Source organism: Danio rerio, chromosome 8 (assembly GCF_049306965.1).
Source record: "Danio rerio strain Tuebingen ecotype United States chromosome 8, GRCz12tu, whole genome shotgun sequence".
In the NCBI taxonomy this organism is placed as follows: domain Eukaryota; kingdom Metazoa; phylum Chordata; class Actinopteri; order Cypriniformes; family Danionidae; genus Danio; species Danio rerio.
The window spans coordinates 64,232,501-64,254,171 of NC_133183.1; the positions used below are offsets into that span (position 1 = coordinate 64,232,501).

General features: G+C 44.9%; 3 protein-coding genes across 25 annotated transcripts in view; 2 read left to right on the forward strand and 1 right to left on the reverse strand.

The window, feature by feature from the left end:
* The window catches only part of wu:fl23c11, a 22,387-nt gene extending 19,903 nt beyond the window's left edge, over positions 1–2,484 (forward strand). For 12 of the 21 annotated variants that reach the window (XM_073911352.1, XM_073911351.1, XM_073911350.1 and 9 more), the window contains 5 exons: positions 134–187; positions 271–319; positions 470–565; positions 730–768; positions 863–2,484. In XM_073911352.1, the coding sequence (XP_073767453.1) occupies positions 134–187; positions 271–319; positions 470–565; positions 730–768; positions 863–1,470 (846 nt within the window). In that variant the 3' untranslated portion in view covers positions 1,471–2,484. The remainder of the gene's footprint in view (positions 1–133; positions 188–270; positions 320–469; positions 566–729; positions 769–862) is intronic. The other 9 variants (XM_073911358.1, XM_073911359.1, XM_073911357.1 and 6 more) reach the window with 1 other exon arrangement.
* A 1,354-nt stretch (positions 2,485–3,838) lies between these two features.
* On the forward strand, positions 3,839–13,793 carry creld1b (cysteine-rich with EGF-like domains 1b). 2 transcript variants are annotated; one of them, XM_073911366.1, is made up of 11 exons: positions 3,839–3,949; positions 5,228–5,332; positions 5,807–5,889; positions 6,725–6,835; positions 8,664–8,755; positions 9,259–9,438; positions 9,565–9,660; positions 10,871–10,954; positions 11,132–11,268; positions 11,379–11,519; positions 12,718–13,793. In XM_073911366.1, exons 9-11 carry the CDS (start codon positions 11,199–11,201, stop codon positions 12,936–12,938), a joined length of 432 nt encoding a protein of 143 aa, XP_073767467.1. In that variant the 5' UTR covers positions 3,839–3,949; positions 5,228–5,332; positions 5,807–5,889; positions 6,725–6,835; positions 8,664–8,755; positions 9,259–9,438; positions 9,565–9,660; positions 10,871–10,954; positions 11,132–11,198; the 3' UTR covers positions 12,939–13,793. The 2 variants fall into 2 exon arrangements, with proteins under 2 accessions (XP_073767467.1, XP_009302639.1); XM_009304364.5 differs by having other exon boundaries at positions 11,173–11,268.
* A 726-nt stretch (positions 13,794–14,519) lies between these two features.
* Positions 14,520–18,364, reverse strand: mbd4 (methyl-CpG binding domain protein 4). Of its 2 annotated transcripts, XM_068223248.2 has the most exons (7): positions 17,378–18,364; positions 17,255–17,341; positions 16,753–16,812; positions 16,405–16,539; positions 16,069–16,218; positions 15,697–15,800; positions 14,520–14,757 (listed from the first exon to the last, which is right to left on the reverse strand). In XM_068223248.2, the coding sequence occupies exons 2-7, from the start codon at positions 17,304–17,306 to the stop codon at positions 14,683–14,685; spliced, it is 576 nt and encodes a 191-aa protein (XP_068079349.1). In that variant the 5' UTR covers positions 17,307–17,341; positions 17,378–18,364; the 3' UTR covers positions 14,520–14,682. The 2 variants fall into 2 exon arrangements, with proteins under 2 accessions (XP_068079349.1, XP_073767468.1); XM_073911367.1 differs by having other exon boundaries at positions 17,255–18,364.
* Positions 18,365–21,671: the final 3,307 nt, after the last annotated feature.

Here is a 21,671-nt window from a genome sequence, read left to right on the forward strand (position 1 = left end):
CGAGGATTAAGGCAGATCTGAAGACAAAAGGGGTCCGACCCGGTACTAGTCAGGTGTACCTAATAAAGTGGCCGGTGAGTGTATGTCATTATATTGATCATTCTGTGTGTGTGTGTGTGTGTGTGTGTTACAGCAGCTACAGGGAGAGTTCCTATATGTGCAGCGTCACCCGTCACTGTGTGTGCAGGTATATTATCAGTGTTTCACTACACTACTAGTGATGTGTGTGTTTGTGCATCTGACAGTGTGTGTGTGTGTGTGTGTGTGCAGGTTGAAGTGTCTGGACTGGGTCTTCTGGATCCAGTGTGTCCTTTTGAAGGCGAGTGCTCAGTCGTCAGTCCTGCAGTGTTAATTATTAATGATGAAGAGACCAGATGATAATTCTGCTGTTCTGTGTGTGTGTGTGTGTGTGTGTGTGTGTGTGTGTGTGTGTGTGTGTGTGTGTGTGTGTGTGTGTCTGTGTCTATAGTGAGGAGGAACCACTGGAGCATCCCGCTGGTGCTGTGTGTGTGTCTGCTGTGTGTAACAATGCTGGGGGCGTATGCTGTACAGGGAACACTGAAGAGTGAGCACACACACACACACACACACACACACATAAATGCTCACACACACAAACACGCACATACACACCCACAGACAGACACACATGCACATACACACACACATTTGCACGCACATACACACACAAGCACAGTGGCTCTATTTCAGCTTGTGTGTTTCTGACAGGCTGGGAGTTCAGATGGCTGAAGGAGGAGGAGGAGACCCGTAAGTGTGCACATGTGTGTGTGTGTGTGTGTGTGTGTGTGTGTGTGTGTGTGTGTGTGTTTGACTCATGTGTGTGTGTGTGTGTGTGTTCCAGCACTGGTGTCCTCTGTGGATCTGCTGCTGGTCTCTCCTCCAGATGTGGACGGTGTGTGTGTGCAGATGTGTGTTCTGTCCTCCAGTCTGTCGGCTCTGGGCTTCAGTGTGTCTCTGGATCTGTGTAGCGGCTCTGCGCTGTGTGCTGTGGGCCCCGGCCCCTGGCTGCACGCGGCTCTGCGGCGCGGCGGGCGGGTGGTGCTGGTGGTGACCCCAGGGGCCTGCGCACGGGCAGAGGAGTGGAGCCGCGGGGCTCGGCCGGAGGAGCAGGAGCTGCTGGAGGACCGGTTCTGCTCCGAGGTGTTCGAGGCGTCGCTCAGCCGTCTGCGGGGCCGTGCCGCCGGGCCCTTCCTGCTGGTGCAGTTTGAGGGCCACTGCCCCCCACAGGCCCTGCCGGAGCTGCTCCAGGGGCTGCCGCTGTTCAGCCTGCCCCGCCAGAGTCTGGGCTTCATCACCGAGCTGACCCGAGGAGCCGCACACACACACACAAACACACACCTCAGAGCCGCTGCACGCGTACTATCAGGAGCGCTACGAGACTCCAGACGGACACACACACACACACTGCAGCACAAACACAACAACACACACCCGGACTGCTGGATCTGACCTCACGCTGGACCCCACTGAACACTCAGATCTGAAGGGCACCTCCCATGCAGAACTGACTCCTATGCGGGTTTAAGCCCTGTAGTGTGTGTGTGTGTGTGTGTGTGTGTGTGTGTGTGTGTGTGTGTGTGTGTGTGTGTGTGTGTGTGTGTGTGTGTGTGAGTTTCTCCAGCACCCTCTAATGCTCAACATGCATTATTTTATTGTTTATAATCAGAATATAAGTAAATTCTGTCATCAATAGCTGTCCATCCACATATATTGGCTGAACCTGCTTCATGGAAACCCACAGAAATATTGAGAATGCTCATTAAAAAGGTCAGATAAAGGATAAGTAGGGTCATTTGTTTTGTCTGATGGGAGTAAATGTGCTGTAAACCCGTTTACTGAATAAACTCCAGCACACACTGAGAGCCTTCATGACTCGAATACACACTGCTCTCCTGATCTGGCAACCCAGGTGCTGAGATATAATTGGCTAAACAGGCAGTGGGTGGAGCCACAGAGGCATTCTGGCACTGTCGCTAGCCGTGCTGTTCAGATAAACGTGTGCTGTATGTTAGCTTAGCATGATTGTGGAATATCTGCACACTATGCTACTGTTTTACCATGTTTTTATGCTTTAGAAGAGTCTAAACCTGACCGTCCCGCTGGCTCTGACCTCCGCTCCACACCTCACGCCAGTCAGAAACATGCTAATCCATGCTAAAGTCATGCTGCCGACTTGATCATACATACTGGAAAAATGTTAACATGCTAATTCATGCTAGAACTGTGCAAACATGCTGATTCATACAAGAAACATGCTAACAACATGCTAATCCATACTGAAAACACTGTTTCGCTTATGGTAAAACATGGAGAGAACTCGCCACAGCGTCCTCTGCTGGATCATTTGTGTGTTCAACACAGCCCGAGGTTTTTTGTTTATTTATTTGATTTACTAAAACTGCATGTAAAGGAAATTAGGCGAAATATTAATCACATGCAAAATAAAAGTTTGTTTTGACATAATATAGATGTGTGTGTGTGTGTATGTGCGTGTGTGTGTGTGTGTGTGTGTGTGTGTGTGTTTTATTATATATAAATATATATATATATATATATATATATATATATATATATATATATATATATATATATATATATATATATATATATATATATATATATATATATATATGAGAAACATAAAAATCCAAACTAAAAATCTTTTGCTCTGATATTTACACACACACACACACACACACACACACACACACACACACACACATATATATGTATATAATGAGCTCGTAGACTACTGTAATTTATGATTTTGACGGCTGTAGTACATTCACAGAGGCCAGACTGACTCATGTGTGTTCTGTACAAATATGAATGAACATACGGTTAAAAATCTCTCCTGTAGTCAGTCAGTCTGGCCTCTGTGAATGTACTACAGCCTTTATAATCATACAATTACAGTAGAGTGGTTTACTGTAAATATTGCTCTTCAACATCTGTGTTCTGTACAAATATGAACAATAATGTTGGTAAAATCTCTCCTATAGTCAGTCAGTCTGGCCTCTGGGAATGTGAGCAGACATTAGAATGAGAACATCTTGATGAAATACTGTAGATATCTTTTCCCATATATTTGTGTGATGTGTACATGAAGGGAAAATGTGAGAAAATAATGTCTGGTTGGTTCAGCTGATGTGTACTGTATGCTTATGACAGAGATTTCTGCTTTATATGTACTGTATTGTTAGTGGTTGAGTAGCCTTCTACCAGCAGCAAATATCAAACCTAAAAACAACTTTGCCAAGCTATTTATATCACTGTACTACCACAGAATCAGCACAACAGATGATTAATTCACCTACTTTACTACAGTATAGCTGAGAAACACTGTACATTACTACAGTATAGCTCATGTGGCCTGATTTAGTCATAACAACTTACTTATCAACTCAATCATCGACATTTATTTGAAAATAATAGGGGTGAATGTATGACATTTTGGTTAAAAAAAATTGCTAGTAGTGCTTCTTAATTCTTTATATGCCATATATAAACGAACAAACACACTACAAACACACACACACACACACACACACACACACACACACACACACACACACACACACACACACACACACACACACACACACACACACACACACACACACACACCATGAGCCAGAGCGCTCGAGCCTTTTCATTCTGACACAGATTGATGCTGGGTGGGCGGTGACGAAACATGATCCTCAGCCTTTACTCTGGCACACGGCGGCCTGTGATTGGTGCAGCAGAATCCTCCTTTGACCCTGATTGGCTGTGGGCGCGTGAAGGCGGGGCTTGAGCGGTCAGCTGCAGCACGCACAGAATGAGCTAGAAGCGAGCCGATGATGGTGGACATCTGAAGAGGAGACCCGGAGAAGCTGCATCTGTGGAGATCCTGAGGCTGTTTAACACACGGAGGACACACCGACGAGTGAGTACAGCACACAACACACACACACATATACACATACAACACAACACACACACTACACCACAGAGAACACACACAAGAGAGCGGCGCCGGGGATAAACACTGTTGCGCGCGCGCGCATGTGTAATAATGTGTGTAATAATGTGTGTAATAATGGTGTGTTCGAGAGTGTTTAGTCTCGATGAATGCGTGAATAAATGAACTGCAGAATCTCCAGCATTCACTCATTGAGGCTCTGCAGACTCTGAGCATCTCTCTGCCCTACACACACACACACACACACACACACGCACACACACACACACACACACACACACGCAGCATCAGCATCAGCGCACACACCTCAACCAGGAAGAGGAACTGATGCTTCAGGCCATCGCAGGATTTAATGTGTTCATATGCATTGTCATGAACTACTTTCTCAATTATATATATATATATATATATATTTGAAGCATATTCAGTCTGATAGATGACGTCAGTGCTCTTCTTTAGTTTATAATAACAATTATTCGAATTATTATGAAAATATAGATATGAATATATATTAGGTGCTGGGCAAATATTAATGCATCCCCCAATTAGCGTTTGTTTTGACATAATATGTGTGTGTGTGTGTGTGTGTGTGCTGTATATTTATTATATATTCATATAAACATACACACAGGCATGCATATATTTGGGAAAACGTTTATATTTATTGATGCAAATTATATATAATAATTAAATATCTATGCAAAAATGCTTTGTATAGTTTTTATTTTTATGCATGTGTGTGTATTAATCACGAATGCATAATAAATATATATAATTGCACACACTCATTCATTTTCCTTCGGCTTAGTCCCTTTATTCATCAGGGGTCGCCACAGTGGAATGAACCACCAACTATTCCAGCATGTTTTACACAGTGGATGCCCTTCCAGCTGCAACCCAGTACTGGGAAACACCCATACACACTCATTCACACACACACACACACTCATTTAAGTTGATCAGTTCCCCTATAGCGCATGTGTTTTGGACTGAAACCGGAGCACTCGGAGGAAACCCACGCCAACAGGAGGAGAACATGCAAACTCCACACAGAAACACACACTGACCCAGCCGAGGCTCAAACCAGAGACCTGAGTGCTGTGAGGCCACAGTGCTAACCACTGCCCCACCCTATATTGCATCATGCATGTACATGTGTAAGTCATTGGTTGTGTGTATTGTGTACTAGACTGCACTAGTGTATTGCGTAGTGCTGATGTGTGTGTGTGTGTGTGTTTGCAGCTGGGGATGTGGTGTGTGTGGCTGCTGCTCTTCTCTCTGTCTGTGGAGACTCTGAGTTCGTCCTCCTGTCAGACCTGCAGGAAACTGAGCCACAGCTTCATCAAGGTGAGCTCCACGGCCACATTCAGCAGGTTCATCACTGAAGACTCTCCCGGAGCGCTCTGAGACGAACCCTCAGATGAGGCACGAGGAGAGGCGGCGCGGAGACTCTGTACTGAAGATTACAGATAGAGCAGTGGGGCAGCTCAATAATGTCAGAGTGCAGACAGGACCGCTCTGCTTCCCCCATCGGTGGATAATTTAGCTTACTTTTAAGATAAACACATTTTGTCTCGATATTTCTGAAAGCAACACTACATTTCAGCTGTTGCTGCTTCTTGCTTGTGTCTTGGTCAGATTGTTTGCACTATCACAGTCTGATGCTGGCTGCTGTGTGGTGTTCAGACTTCACTCCTCTATTTACAGTGTTTACCGCAGATCGTTTACTCTAGGGGTGTTCAGCAGTGTGGGGTTTTCTCTGCTGCATGTTCTGCTGTGATGAGTAAAGAGTAAACGCTGCTGCTGCTGCTGCTGTTTCAGGGTTTGGAGCGAACAGCCAATAAGAACTTCGGCGGTGGGAACACGGCTTGGGAAGAGGAGAAACTGGCCAAATACGCACGCAGGTGAGCCGACTAACCTCACAACACAGCTTCATCATGCCGAGCTGCTGCTGCATCTGCAGGCTTCCAGTGAAAGCTGCAGTGTGTGGGATTGACTCATCTAGTGGTTGATTTAGGTACTGCAGTCCACATTCAAAATGTCAGTGTTTTATCCACCCTCCCCACAGCGCAGACACAAGTGTCCAGATTGACACACAAACAGGAGCATGTCATTTCATTTGAGTCTTACACTTATGTAATGATTGTAATATTTGCTAATTTAAAAACTCCCTCTTGTGTATTTCTGTAGCTGTGAATCTGTGTGTGATTTCTGTGTCTGCTTCTGTCCACCAGAGGGCGCACTTTCAGCTGCCTCCGCATACACCAGGGGTCACCAATCCTGGTCCTGGAGGGCCGGTGTCCCTGCAGGGTTTAGCTCCATCTTGCCTCGACACACCTGCCTGGATGTTTCAAGTATACCTAAAAAGACCTTGATCAGCTTGTTCAGGTGTGTTTGATTAGGGTTGGAGGTAAAATCTGCAGGACACCGGCCCTCCAGGAACAAGTTTGGTGACCCCTGGCATACACTGAGAGCCCTCATCATGACCGTAATGAAATAGGCAGTTTTCCACAATCTGGCAACCTGCGGTGCTGAAATATAATTGGTTGAACTGGCAGTGGGCGGAGTTACAGAGATCAAAGCAAAGACAGAGATTCTCAGAGCAGAATAGCTGACCTTTAGATAAACACACACGTGTTCATTTAGCATGATCTGCACACATATGATGGTGTTACTGTGCTTTAGAAGAGTCAGAAACGTACCTTTGAGACCTGTGTGTGTGTGTGTGTGTGTGTGCAGTGAAACGCGTCTGCTAGAGATCGTGGAGGCAGCGTGTGATAAATCTGACTTTGAGTGCAACAGACTGCTGGAGCAGATCGAGGATCAGGTGGAGACGTGGTGGTTTCACAGGTGAGGGCGCTGCACGTGTGTGTGTGTGTGTGTGTGTGTGTCCTGGTGTGTTTTGATTTGATGAATGAATGCTTGTGGTGTTTGTCCTCCAGTGTTTTGGTGCATTACCGCCACCTTCAGCTCTGGAGTGTGAGTCAGACAGCAGCTTTTATGGGAATATATATTTATATAATCCAGATATAACTCAAAAGTAATATATGTTTGGTTTTTAGGGTGTGACAGACCTTAAAATGTCTTGTTTTCCTGAGCCCTGACTGTCTCCAAACTAGTGCAAACTGTCAGTTTTACAGCACGGCTGTGTCTATTGTCTTCTCCAGCCGGTCAACTGGTCAGACGGGCTCTGTCTCCAGAGCATCAGTTGCACACTTCTGTTTTCATGCTAAAATATATCATGAATGGCGACTTACATGCTGATGAGATCGGGCCAGAAAAGGCAATTTACCCTGCCGACAACAACACTTCATTTGCATGCTGTCCCCACCTACACGTGTCGATGTCTGTAAAACTGTACTCGTCTTAAAATTTCACAACAGTTTTGGTGTCGTGAGCCAGACTAGAGAAACTCAACACTTTACAGACTGAAGCACTGCACATTACTGGAGCATGCTCTGCATTTGAGTGTGAATTTACTACACAGGTGTTACAAAAGCACCTTCTATATAGTATGGAAGTATGCGATTTCTGACACAGCCATGCAGTATGTCTCATTGCACATGATGTGCACTTCAGTGTGTGTGAGACGTAGTGTACACACAACATCACTACATTACAGACTGGACTGTTTAAAACATGTCCCAGTACTGGGTTGCAGCTGGAAGGGCATCAGCTGCGTAAAACATATGCTGGTATAGTTGTCAGTTCATTCCGCTGTGGCGACACTTGATAAATAAGGGACTAAGCTGAAGGAAAAGGAATGACATGTTTAAAACAGCACATGCTGGCGACACCTGCTGGTCAAAACTGTGTAAATGCAACAAAAATCAGACGAAACAGACTTTCCCAAACACAATGCGAACTTTACATTAAAGTATAAAGCTATGAACGCATAAAAATCTGTCTAATATCAGTCAATATTAAGTGTCTGCACTCTTAAATATTATGATCTATTATTCCTTTTCATTTCACTGTCAGTTTATTGTCTCAGTAAAACTTCTGCTGACTTGTAAAGCTGATCTGAGATCAGGTTAAAACTATTACACCTGTTCAGATGTTCAGAGATTTTCCACCAGGGGGCGATCTGAGTGACCCTGCGTGATTAATGTGGGTTTTATGCTATTTCACAGATCGCCCCCTGGTGGACAAACATTTTCAAAACATTTTAAAACCGTGATGATGTAATGACGCCTTGATTACCGAAACCACATGACCTGCCAATCTGATACATGCTCGATTCGCTGACTCCAAACAAAAGATTTGTAACGGCGCATTCACACGGGGCGTCAGCGTCAACGATTTCCATTCATTTTGATTGGGTGACGTCAAGCATTGCTGAACTGCATTGTGGATCCGTCTGCGCCGCTTCAGAGGCGTTGCTCACTGTAGAAGTTGGGACTAGCTCAACTTTTCAAGTGCCGATGGAAGCATCGGCCAATCAGATCACTGTATGCATATACACCAGCTAGACAGTGGCCTACTGGTGACTGAATTTCATTGGCTGACGCTGCTAAGACGATTGTGTTAGCCCCAACTTTAGACTCGCCTTCATTAAAGCCCCATTTAAATGGGGCGTTAATGTTCGAAGCTTCATGAATCAGTGCTTTAAAATCAGCTATTAATATCTGTGTGTGTGTGTGTGTGTGTGTGTGTGTGTGTGTGTGTGTGATTACAGACAGCAGGAGGCGCCAGACCTGTTTGAATGGCTCTGCATTGAGGAGCTCAGACTGTGCTGCCCGGCGGGACACTACGGACCTCAGTGTGCAGGTAAACACACACACACACACACACACACACATGCTCATGCACATTATTCAAATGTATAATACACAGTGAGCTGAATCCATTATTATTGTCCAATAATCTGCCAATGGGGGAAGAAAAGTCTGTTATTGATAAACAAGAGTATTTCACTCGCCCTATGGCAGAGCATTTTACATGTTTTAAAGAAAAACTCTCTTCATTATTTTGAGATTTGGACTAGAAACACGTCAGTTACTCAGATCAGTGTTTTGTGTCTAATAGTTTAGTTTGTGGTCAGTAGTCGTGTAATAATCAGTGTAAAGTACATCCAGCTGGTGATTATCCCTTCAGTCTTCTACAGCAGCTGCTGATGAACCTGTAGTGCTGTATTCTGTGATCATCACCGGCTGCATGTACTTTATCCCTTACTTACAAAACTGCCCCGCTGTAAAGCTAAGCTCATGGTCAATACATTCCTGTGGTGTGTGTGTGTCTCTCTCTCTTTCTCTGTGTGTGTGTGTGTTCAGAGTGTCCGTCGGGACCCGCAGGTGTGTGTGGAGGTCTGGGTCGCTGTGAAGGTGAAGGCACGCGTCTGGGCGACGGAGACTGTGTGTGTGACCCGGGATATGCTGGAGTTCTGTGTCAGGAGTGTGCAGACGGATACTACAGAGAGAAGAGCTCCAATCACACACAACCACCCTGCTCAGGTGACACACACACACATGCACACACGCATACACACACACACACACACAATGTTTCTCAGTGGTGCAGCAGAGAAGATATGGGGCTGTGGACAATGTCAGTGCATGATGTGTGTGTGTGTGTTTCAGCGTGTCATCACTCCTGTAAGGTGTGCAGTGGTCCGCTGGAGAAGCAGTGTCAGCTCTGTAAATCCGGCTGGATCCTCCACAGCAGCAGGTGTATCGGTGAGCAGAGCAGAAGCATCTCCAATACACAGAACACCTCCAGAGTTCACCTGGAACACTCTTACTCAGAGCAGAGACTGTGCTTAAAGTCGCCATGAAATCAGAATGGACTCTTATAATTATACAGTAGAGCTTGTTGTAAACGATGTGTCCGTGCACGGCAGTGTTTAATGAAAATTAATTTGCCCACAGAAGCTTCAATCAAATATATAACCTGCCCCCTCCTCATAATCACTGCTCTACACTTCTGATCACATGGAATGCCTTTAGGGTGGAGCTATCAGTCCTTTAGGGCGGAGCTATCAGTCCTTTGGGGCAGGTCTTTCAGTGCTTTAGGGCAGGTCTTTCAGTACTTTAGGGCGGGACTATCAGTGCTTTAGGGAGGGGCTATCAGTCTTATAGGGCAGGGCTATCAGTACTTTAGGGCAGGTCTTTCAGTACTTTAGGGCGGGGCTATCAGTACTTTAGGTCTGGTCTTTCAGTACTTTAGGGCGGGGCTATTAGTACTTTAGGTCTGGTCTTTCAGTAGTATAGGGCGGGGCTATCAGTACTTTAGGGCAGGTCTTTCAGTACTTTAGGGCGGGGCTATCAGTACTTTAGGTCTGGTCTTTCAGTACTTTAGGGCGGGGCTATCAGTACTTTAGGGCAAGTCTTTCAGTACTTTAGGGCGGGGCTATCAGTACTTTAGGGCAGGTCTTTCAGTACTTTAGGGCGGGGCTATCAGTCCTTTAGGGCAGGTCTTTCAGTACTTTAGGGCGGGGCTATCAGTACTTTAGGGCAGGTCTTTCAGTACTTTAGGGCGGGGCTATCAGTACTTTAGGGCAGGTCTTTCAGTACTTTAGGGCGGGGCTTTCAGTCCTTTAGGGCAGGTCTTTCAGTACTTTAGGGCGGGGCTATCAGTGTGTGTCTGTTTCTCTCCGACTCTTGTCCAGTCTTCCTTCATTTTGCTAACAGTGTTTTGTCTTTTCACAATCCAGTCGGTTCCTGTCGGGTGACGTGCTGCACTGGCCTACATGTTCCTCATATCAGGACTGTTTTAACTGGATGAGCATGACGATAGAGGAAAAACTTCCATTTCATGGCGACTTTAACAATTCACTTTCATCTTTTACACACACCAGACTGTCTAAAGCCAACATTTATCATCTTTCTAACACTTTTATTCTGTGTGTGTGTGTGTGTGTGTGTGTGTGTGTGTGTGTTACTGCAGATGTGGACGAGTGTGGCACAGAATTGGCTCGCTGTCCGTCAAACACATACTGCTTCAACACAGACGGCTCTTACGAATGCAGAGGTCAGTCACAATATGTGTGGATGCAGTTGTGTGTGTGAGCATGTGAGTGTGTGTGTACTGATACAATTGTGTGTTTGTGTGAACTGAAACTTGTGTATTCGTGAGTGTGTGTGTGCTCCAATACAGTTTTGTTTATGTGTGTGCGTGTGTAAGTACTCATCCAATATTGTTGTGCAGGCTGTGATCAGGTGTGTGTGTGTGTGTGTGTGTGTGTGCAGGCTGTGATCAGGCGTGTGTGGGCTGTATGGGCAGTGGTCCGGCTCGCTGCAAGAAATGTGCCCGAGGCTTTAGGCTCACTGGGGCCAAGTGTTTAGGTGAGTCTCATATCAGCTGTGTGTGTGTGTTTTATTATGTTCTATTTATTTGTATGTGTGTGTGTGTGTGTGTGTGTGTGCTCGTCCCAATCCCTCTGTGTCATCCTTAGACATTGACGAGTGTTTGGAGCGCACCATTGCGTGTCCGGGCCTGAATGAAGCATGTGTGAACGAGGAGGGCTCGTACCGTTGTGAGTGTGCGGACGGCTTCATCAGGCGGGACAGCATCTGTGTGGAGAATCTCACACCTGGTGAGCACACATATACACACTCCTGCACACATACACACTCACTCCTGAGTTGACAGAGCTGACAATAACATTGTCGGCAATAACAGAGTTAAGGATGACAGAGGTGAGGGTAACAGAGTTGATGATAACAGAGTCGAGGGTTACAGAGTCTTGGATAAAGGAGTCAAGGGTAACTGAGTCAAGGGTAATGGAGTCGAGGGTAATGGAGTTGAGGGTAACGGAGTCGAGGGTTACGGAGTCTACGATAATAGAGTCAACGGTTACAGAGTCAAGGATAATGGAGTCGAGGGTTACGAAGTCGAGGGTTATGGAGTAGAGGGTTATGGAGTCGAGGGTTATGGAGTTGAGGGTTACGGAGTCAAGGGTAACAGAGTCGAGGGTAACGGAGTCGAGGGTTACAAAGTTGAGGGGGTAATGGAGTCAACGTTTACGGAGTCGTGATTAACAGAGTCAAGGGTTACGGAGTCAAGGGTTACGAAGTCGAGGGTTACAGAGTCGAGGGGGTAATGGAGTTGAGGGTTATGGAGTCGAGGGTAACGGAGTCAAGGGTTATGGAGTCGAGTGTTACAGAGTCAAGGGGTTAATGGAGTCGAGGGTTATGGAGTTGAGATTAACGGAGTCAGGGGTAACTGCATCAAGGGATATGAAACTGAGGGTAACGGAGTCGAGGGTCACAGAGTGGAGTGGGTAATGGAGTCGAAGGTTACGAAGTCGAGGGTAACGGAGTCGAGGGTCACAGAGTCGAGTGGGTAACGGAGTCGAGGGTAACGGAGTTGAGGGTCACAGAGTTGAGGGTAACAGAGTCGAGTGGGTAACGAAGTCGAGGATTATGGAGTAGAGGGTAATGGAGTCGAAGGTAACGGAGTCGAGGGTAACAGAGTCGAGGGTCACAGAGTCTAGGGTTATGGAGTCGAGGGTCACAGATTTGAGGGGGTAACGGAGTCAAGGGTTATGGAGTCGAGGGTAACAGAGTAGGCGGATAGGAGAGTTAGTTGTCTATCAGTGCTCTACGGATTGTTCTGCCTTTTCTAAGTGATGTAACAGAATTAGAGTTCCAGAGTTGACCAGAACGCAGAGATACAGAGGAAAGCTGATATTACAAATAATGCAGAAAATAGATGTTTCATATAAATGTTTATTATTTGTAGAGAGAACTCAATATATAATGTGTGTGTGTGTGTGTGTGTGTTTTCTGCAGCGGGGCCAGAGAAGGGCTTGTTTGACGACATGACGGATGACGAGGTGTTGGTTCTCCAGCAGATGTTCTTCGGCGTGGTGATCTGCGCTCTGGCTACGCTCGCTGCTAAAGGAGACATGGTGTTCACCGCCATCTTCATCGGGGGCGTCGCCGCCATGGCCGGATACTGGCTGTCGGAGAAGGGGGACCGCGTGCTGGACGGCTTCCTCAAGGGCAGGTAGAGGAGGAGACACTGACCTCACTCACTCACTGACTGATGGAGATCACACTGACGGAGACAACAGGAGAAGAGGAGGAGGAAGAATAAAGAAGATGATGATGAGGAACAATGAGGATGATGAAGAATAATTATGAAGATGATGAAGATGACGATGGATTGGTTTCTAACACTGTGTTCAACAGTTGAGCTGCTGCGTGTGTCTTTTGAGACTCAGCTTGTGGATGTGTGTGTGTGTATTTCTGAAGATCAGAGAAGATGCTGAGAACTTTTCCTGATGCAGGATACAGCGCTGACACTGATCACGAGCGTGTGTGTGTGTGTGAAAGTAATGTATGTTAATAGATCATGTTGATTTTAATGGGGTTTCCACATTCATTAATTCATGATTTGAAGACTTTATAGTGACTCTGTTATTGTTATTTTGTAATCATGATTCCCCTTCAGGGTGTGTGTGTGTGTGTGTTGCTTCAACAGATTCTCTGAGGAACACTGATGTCTGTGGTCTGCTGCTGTTCTTCTGCTCTTCTCAAGTGCAATATGAAGTGCTCCTGATCTCTGACTGCGCTCTAGAATGTCTGTGTATTCAGATTTCCTGTGATCACTCTTTCAGCTCATTTCCTCTGGCAGTGGGAGTCCTGTTTTAAATATGCAAATGTGACAGCTGTGATAGGTGGGTTCCTCCGCTGTGATTGGCTGTAGATTGCAGACGTCTGCATGCTTCAGTTTAGTTTATTTTAGTTGTGTGTGAATGTGACGACTGAGCTCTGTTCTGCCAGCCTTAAAGTCAAACCTGTTTCCTTCATCACCTGCTGTTAGGATGCTCAACTTTATAATTACATTAAAACTATTTCATTCAGCTGCTTCACTCATCTTTTTGTGACAAATTTCCAGCAGACAGACAGTAAAATGAGTATAACCATAGTTTGCTATTACGGCCAGCGCTGGTCAGTAACATTACTGCAGGTTTGTGCGGGGACTGCTGGAGTTTAATATTATTATGGTCTGGAAATTATTGTCATGTTTTGTATTTATTCTTTAATCTGTGCCCTTTAAAATGCTAAATTTGCATTTACGAGAATAAATCACAGCAGTTGAGTGTTTGTTTATATGTATTGTGTACAGTGTACTATAACAAACACAATCTGATATAATGTGACGTGTGGAAATATGTTTTTTAACCACAGCTTTATATTGCTGGAGCTCAGAATATGCTGTTTCAGAGCTGTTATGCTTCACGATGATGAACATTAGCTTGTATGTGTATATTGGCATTTTATTTTCACAGATTATTCAAATGCTGGACTGTTTTTTTATACCTAAATCACATTGGATTCTGTCCATAAATCATATTTGTGAAGTGATTCTCATCATGCTCAGCGTCCGCATGAACAACACGAGAAGAGGAAGAGTGCGTTTGTTTTCTTCATCTCTCATAATATGCCTCAGCACAGTCGTGTTTTCAGTGGTCTGTCCGCTCCTCGTGGATGAAAATGTCCAGTTTTCCCTCGTCTTGTACCTCTCAGAAATACTATACAGACGTGAATTCTGCTGTCATATCTCACAGACAGGCCCACGACATGTAGAAAAGATAAAAAATCTCATTTATTTAAATCTTCAACATGAACATTATCTGCAAATCCTGAACAAACATGATGAACATGAAACAAACAAGCCAAGAAACAGCTGCAGGATCTGTGATCGACCTGTGGCGCTGCGGACATTATAGTTTATTAAAAGAGATGAAATCAGATTCCTAATTGTTTGTGGTTTTTCCAGAGCCAGGCGTGATAATCGTTGAGTTTATGATCGTCTGGAGTGACCTGTAGAGACCAGAACACTCTGATTTACATATAGTAGAGTACGGTAGAGGAGAGTACAGTGTAGTGGAGTACAGTACAGAAGAGTAGAGTATGGTAAGAGTATAACATTTTACAGTACAGATGGAAACAGTACAATATAGTATAGTATAGAGGAGTACAGTAAAATAGAGCAGAGTAAGGTAGAGTATAGCAGACTGCAGTAGATCAGAGTATAGTATAGTATAGAAGAGTAGAGTACAGTACAGGAAATATCAGTATAGTAGAGCAGAGTATAGTAGAGAACACTAGACCAGAGTATAGCGGAGTACAGTGAAGTAGGGGAGTGTATAGTAGAGCAGAGTATAGTCAAGTACAGCACAGTAGAGCACAGAAGTATAGAGCGTAGTATAATACAGTATAGTAGAGCAGAGTATTGTAGAGTACAGTAAAGCAGAATAGATCATAGCGTAGTAAAGTAGAGCAGAGAATAGTAGATTACAACAGGCCAGAGAAGAGTTTAGTAGAGTACAGTAGAGTTCAGAAGAGTATAGTCCAGTATAGGTTATTAAGTGTATAGTCCAGTATAATAGAGTATGGTCCAGTGAAGTATTGTAGAGTACAATAGAGCAGAGTGCAGTTGAGTATAGTTCAGTAAGTGTATACTCAAGTATAGTATAGTCCATACGAGTATAGTCCAGGAAGTGTATAGTCCAGTATAGTAAAGTATAGTCAAGTATAGTAGAGTAGAGTGGAGTATAGTATAGCAGAGTGCAGTACAGTTACAGTAGAGTAAAGTGCAGTCGGGAATAGTAGAGTATAGAAAAGTGGAGTATAGAACAGTCCAGTAGAGTATAGTCCAGTAAAATATAGTGCAGTAGAGTGTTGTTCAGTAAGTGTATACTCCAGTATAGTAGAGTATAGTCCAGTAGAGTACAGTACAGTATAGTGTGCAGTTCTCACCTCTCTCCACTCGTCCACACAGAAGATGCGGTACGAGTCGTTGCCGTATTTGCCGATGCCGTGCAGCTCGATAGGGTACTGCCATGATTTACTGATGTACTCATCTGATTAACAACACCAGAACACACACACACACACACACACACACACACACACACACACACACTAAAGCATTCATTTACACAGTCTGTCATACATTTACTCTACAAATATCAGCAAATTACCCATGATTCTCTGCAGTAACCCTGAACACACACCCCAGCGGTGACATGACTGAGTGTGTCTACAGCTATAACAATCCAACACAGAGACAGGGCAAAGAAAATGTGGACAGGACTCACTGTAAGAGAGTGTGTGAGTGTGTGCACATACCAGAGAAGCGTATGAGTGTTTTGGCTCTCAGTTGGCTGAGCCCGAGCGGCTGCAACAGCACAGACAGGGGGCGCCAGTCACTCACACGGGTCACTGCAGCACTGGGGTAACACTCCAGAAACTCCCACAGCACCGGCAGAGCCACACGCGCTGGACACACACACACACACACACACACACACACACACACACACACACACACACACACACACACACACACACACACACAGAGGAGAATCACACACACTGTGAGTGCATGTATTATTGGTCTTGTTGAACAACAGGAGTGAATGTGTGTGTGTGTGTGTGTGTGTGTGTGTGTGTGTGTGTGTGTACCATTGGTCTTGTTGAGGAATATAGTGGCCACCAGGAGTCTCCAGGGGTCATGGAAGAGCGTCTCCTGCACCAGCCGAAAGGGGGAGCGAGGAGGAGTCCACTTCCTGAAGACCTTACGCCTCGGCCGGCGCACAGCTGGAACACACACACACACACACACACACACACACACACACACACACACACACACACACACACACACACACACACACACACACAGAGTTTCTCACAGGAACAACAGTTTCTCAGTGACTGCTGAAATGAGTGTGTGAGTGTGTGTGTGTGAGTGTGTGAGCGTGTGTGAGTGAGTGAGTGAGTGTGTGTGTGTGTGCTCATGATATGGCGTACCCTCACTCCTCCTGCTGAAGTATGGACTGGTCTTGCGCTTCTCTACAGTTCTCTTCAGGCCTGAGGACAGAGCGGATGATGAGAACACACTGTTGAGGACACGCTCGGCCTGTCAGCAGCAGTGTGTACTGAACAGGCTACTGATGGAGCCAGATAACTACTAGATCAACCAAACAGCAGCAGTGGCGAGTCTGCACTACACTCATGTGCTCGAGAACACCGTCAAGAACTTTAAGAGTCTGTCTATTACAGGAATATTTGTATTTATTGGCGACATTCCACAATGAACTCAGATGATTTCTCTCTCATCACTGATCGGCTCATGCTGAATGCTGAGGGTCTGGTTAAACACTGAACCTGATGTTACAGTAAAGTGTGTGTGTGTGTGTGTTTTCACTGCTGCTGCACATCACAGACACACTGATTCTGAATATCTGCTCGCCTCTTTGGCTCGCTGTATGTCTGAAAGCAAACACTGATACGATTATCTCTGAAGACTCACGACTCTCAGAGTTTCCAGCAGGTGAAGCACAGCCAGAGTGTTTCTGCCTCATCTCTTCTCCAGCGCAGTCATCCGGAGGCTGATCTGGGGTCAGATGTGAGTGTGTGTCTGGTGGCTGATCTAGGGTCAGATGTGAGTGTGTGTCTGCTTCTGGATGCTGATCTGGGGTCAGATGTGAGTGTGTGTCTGCTTCTGGATGCTGATCTGGGGTCAGGTGTGTGTGTGTGTCTGCTTCTGGATGCTGATCTGGGGTCAGGTGTGTGTGTGTGTCTGCTTCTAGATGCTGATCTGGGGTCAGATGTGAGTGTGTGTCTGCTTCTGGATGCTGATCTGGGGTCAGGTGTGTGTGTGTGTCTGCTTCTAGATGCTGATCTGGGGTCAGATGTGAGTGTGTGTCTGCTTCTTGATGCTGATCTAGGGTCAGATGTGTGTGTGTGTCTGCTTCTTGATGCTGATCTGGGGTCAGATGTGAGTGTGTGTCTGCTTCTGGATGCTGATCTGGGGTCAGGTGTGTGTGTGTGTCTGCTTCTGGATGCTGATCTGGGGTCAGGTGTGTGTGTGTGTCTGCTTCTGGATGCTGATCTAGGGTCAGATGTGTGTGTGTGTGTCTGCTTCTTGATGCTGATCTAGGGTCAGATGTGTGTGTGTGTCTGCTTCTTGATGCTGATCTGGGGTCAGATGTGTGTGTGTGTCTGCTTCTAGATGCTGATCTGGGGTCAGATGTGAGTGTGTGTCTGCTTCTGGATGCTGATCTGGGGTCAGATGTGTGTGTGTGTCTGCTTCTAGATGCTGATCTGGGGTCAGATGTGAGTGTGTGTCTGGTGGCTGATCTAGGGTCAGATGTGAGTGTGTGTCTGCTTCTGGATGCTGATCTGGGGTCAGATGTGTGTGTGTGTCTGGTGGCTGATCTGGGGTCAGATGTGTGTGTGTGTCTGCTTCTGGATGCTGATCTGGGGTCAGGTGTGAGTGTGTGTCTGCTTCTAGATGCTGATCTGGGGTCAGATGTGAGTGTGTGTCTGCTTCTAGATGCTGATCTGGGGTCAGATGTGGGTGTGTGTCTGCTTCTGGATGCTGATCTGGGGTCAGGTGTGTGTGTTTGTATTTCTCCGCGTCTCTTCTTCTGCTGTGGCGGGTGTGAGGCATGGCTCTGTGCAGATCTTCACACTGATGACAGCTGCTGCTGGAAGAGACACCGCTGGGGATGAGTTATTAATCTGTTCAATTAATTTTCTGCATGAGAAATCATGAAATCAGCAAATGACAACAGCAACTTTCAATTAGGACTCAACAACACTCCTCAACCAATGCTACTTTCCACAAGGGGGAGAAAAGGAAGAGGAGTACAGTTAATTAGTTAGACAACTAAAGTAATAAGAACATTTAATTACAATAAATAAAATGATGCCCTTTTTTACGAGATGTAAACTGTGTCAATAGAGGTAAAGTGTGTTTAATATGGACACACTCGGTCATTCAGCAGTCTCTATATTGTTCAGCATGTTACTCTGAATATTGGATGGGAATGAGCATGCCAGCATGACTTGTACACAACATTAACACTGTCTAATTGACTGTGATCAATGCTGGACTGTGATAGTCATTGGCTGCTAATCTGATTTCCCTATTTAGAATTAGCAAAGAAAACTTTCCTGACATGATATTATTAAGGAGAAAGTCTGAATTTCCCAATATAACACAGCTTTACCTGTTGTGATTGTTCAATCGCTCACTCTCTCTCTCTCTCTCTCTCTCTCTTACACACACACAGAGAGAAACACACCTGCTCGCTGCTCATGATCCTCTGGAGCTCAGGCGCTGGTGGTTTCTCAGACGCTGTGAGTTGTGAACGCTGAGCAGAAGCGGGTTAAACACACTCGGATGAGCGCGGACACTTTCGCGTGTGGACTGGCTCAATGTAAACAAACACGGGAGCGAGAGAGAGACCGAGAGAGGAAGAGAGAGCTTGACTCGGGCTCTGTCGCCTCCTGCTGCTGCGGCGGAGAATGACAGCAAGTTCAAGTTCAATTATAAACACACTTCAAGTTCAGGACAGCAGCACCTGCCTCACACTGAGCTCACAATCTACTCTGGTTTCATTATAAGCAAGGCACAGGACTTTTTTAATAGTTTAAAACTAGACGGTCATGCGTTTTATTTATTGAAACACACTATAGTTATCTGTATAGTCAAATGTCCACTGTTTTTAATTGTAGTAAAGTGTATTATACTGTACACATTACAGCTCTTTGTTAATGATCGCTCACAAAGCACACTAGTATCGACTATAGTGATCTGAAACGGATAAATACTGCAGTATACTTAGTACGCAGTAAACTGAGGTGTATAATATATCCTATAGCTGTAGAACACTACAATACAGTACCATAGCATTACCATAGTTACCATAGCAACTGTAGAATCACCACAATAGATGAATTACTATAGTTATGTTGCCATAGCAACTGTAGACTTAGCATAACAGATCAATGAATGTGGTTGTTGTGTTACCATAGCAACTGTAGAATCAACACAACAGATCAATCCCTATAGTTGTTGTGTTACCATAGCAACTGTAGAATCACCACAACAGATCAATCCCTATAGTTGTTGTGTTGCCATAGCAACTGTAGAATCACCACAACAGATCAATCCCTATAGTTGTTGTGTTGCCATAGCAACTGTAGGATCACAACAGATCAATCCCTATAGTTGTTGTTGCCATAGCAACTGTAGAATCACCACAACAGATCAATCACTATAGTTGTTGTGTTGCCATAGGAAAAGGCAAATCGCTGTAATAGATTAGATCAAGTTCTTCAGTATGATTAAAACACACTACTGTATTTCCTGTGCATTACTGTAGTATTTTATAATAATGCTGCAGCACACTGAGTATTTTAACTCTCCTGATTATACTGTCTGAGTTGTTGTAATTGTTAATAGAGTTTGTTTCAGCAGCATCCCTTATTAATACTGTTATACATATTGTGCATGCCTATAAAGCTTCTTTCTTTCTTCCTTACCTTCTGTATAGCCAGTAGCAGAGTAAAGATCAGGATAAAGCACATCCAGCTGGTTGTTTTCTCAGAATAAAGCTCTCAGTCTTCTACACCGTGCTGCGCTTCACATTGAGCTGCTGATAAACCTGTCAGGCTTTACTCTGAGATGAACACCTCCTGGATCTGCTTTATCCCCGGCTTAAGCACTGTTATGTCTCACTTTGACTATACACTCTTACAGGAAGAGTTCACAGCTCTGCCATTCACAGATCATTCTGGGTACGCTGAGGAACAGTAAGCACATTAGTTTTATTTTTAATTTAAGGAACATTTGATTATGCTGAAGAGCCTTTTCCACTATAGAGAACTTTAGTGCCGTGTGAAGGCCTTATGGATAATACGAGTATTCCTGGAGCCAATGAAGAACCGTCTGTTTAAGAAGAGAGATTCAGAGCAGATGAAGATGAAGAACACCAAACATCATCATCACACTGTTATTGTGTGACACATTTGGCATGTTTGTGTGGGTGTGTGTGTGTTAATCTGCACACACACACACACACACACACACACACACACACACACACACACACACACACACACACACAGCCTCATTAATGGACACCCCGTGGACTAAAGATTCATTGAAGTCCTGCATCAATCAGACCATGACTGATGAAAATAGCTGATCACACACACACACACACACACACACACACACACACACACACACACACACACACACACACACACACACACACACACACACACACACACACACACACTGACTGAATGATGCAAACACACAGATCAAACAGGCTGAAATAAGCAGATCTCTCGGTAGCGCTGTCTGTCCTCTAAATGCAGTTTTCTTCAGCAGCACACGTCTCTGATAGAGAAACTGCAGCAGCAGCAGCACACCTCCACACACAACACACATCACATTAATCAGCTCACACTCTTCTAGATGTGCTGGACATTTCTGCAGGTCAGATATATTGTGAATGAACTCTGCAGTTTGAGCACTGATATCTCCTCTACCAGTTATAAAGTGCCTCAGTAATAACAATATTCAGTGATTAATCAGATTGCATAAGGATGAATGTGGGCTGAAGATCAATCCCAGCTGTGATCATTATTTTACTGTGGAGTAACACAAACACAACCTATTAAAACCAGTTACACAACAACAACAACACACAGTGACATGCAGATATCCAAGACAGGTTTCTGCTTTCACAAATTAAGTTTTTATTATATACAGTTGAGGTCAGAATTATTCACCCCCCTGTTTACTTTTCCCCCAATTTCTGTTTATCAGAGAGCAGATTTCCCCAACACATCTCTAACCATAACAGTGTTAATAACTCATGTCTAATAACTGATTTATTATCTCTTTGTCATGATGACAGCACATA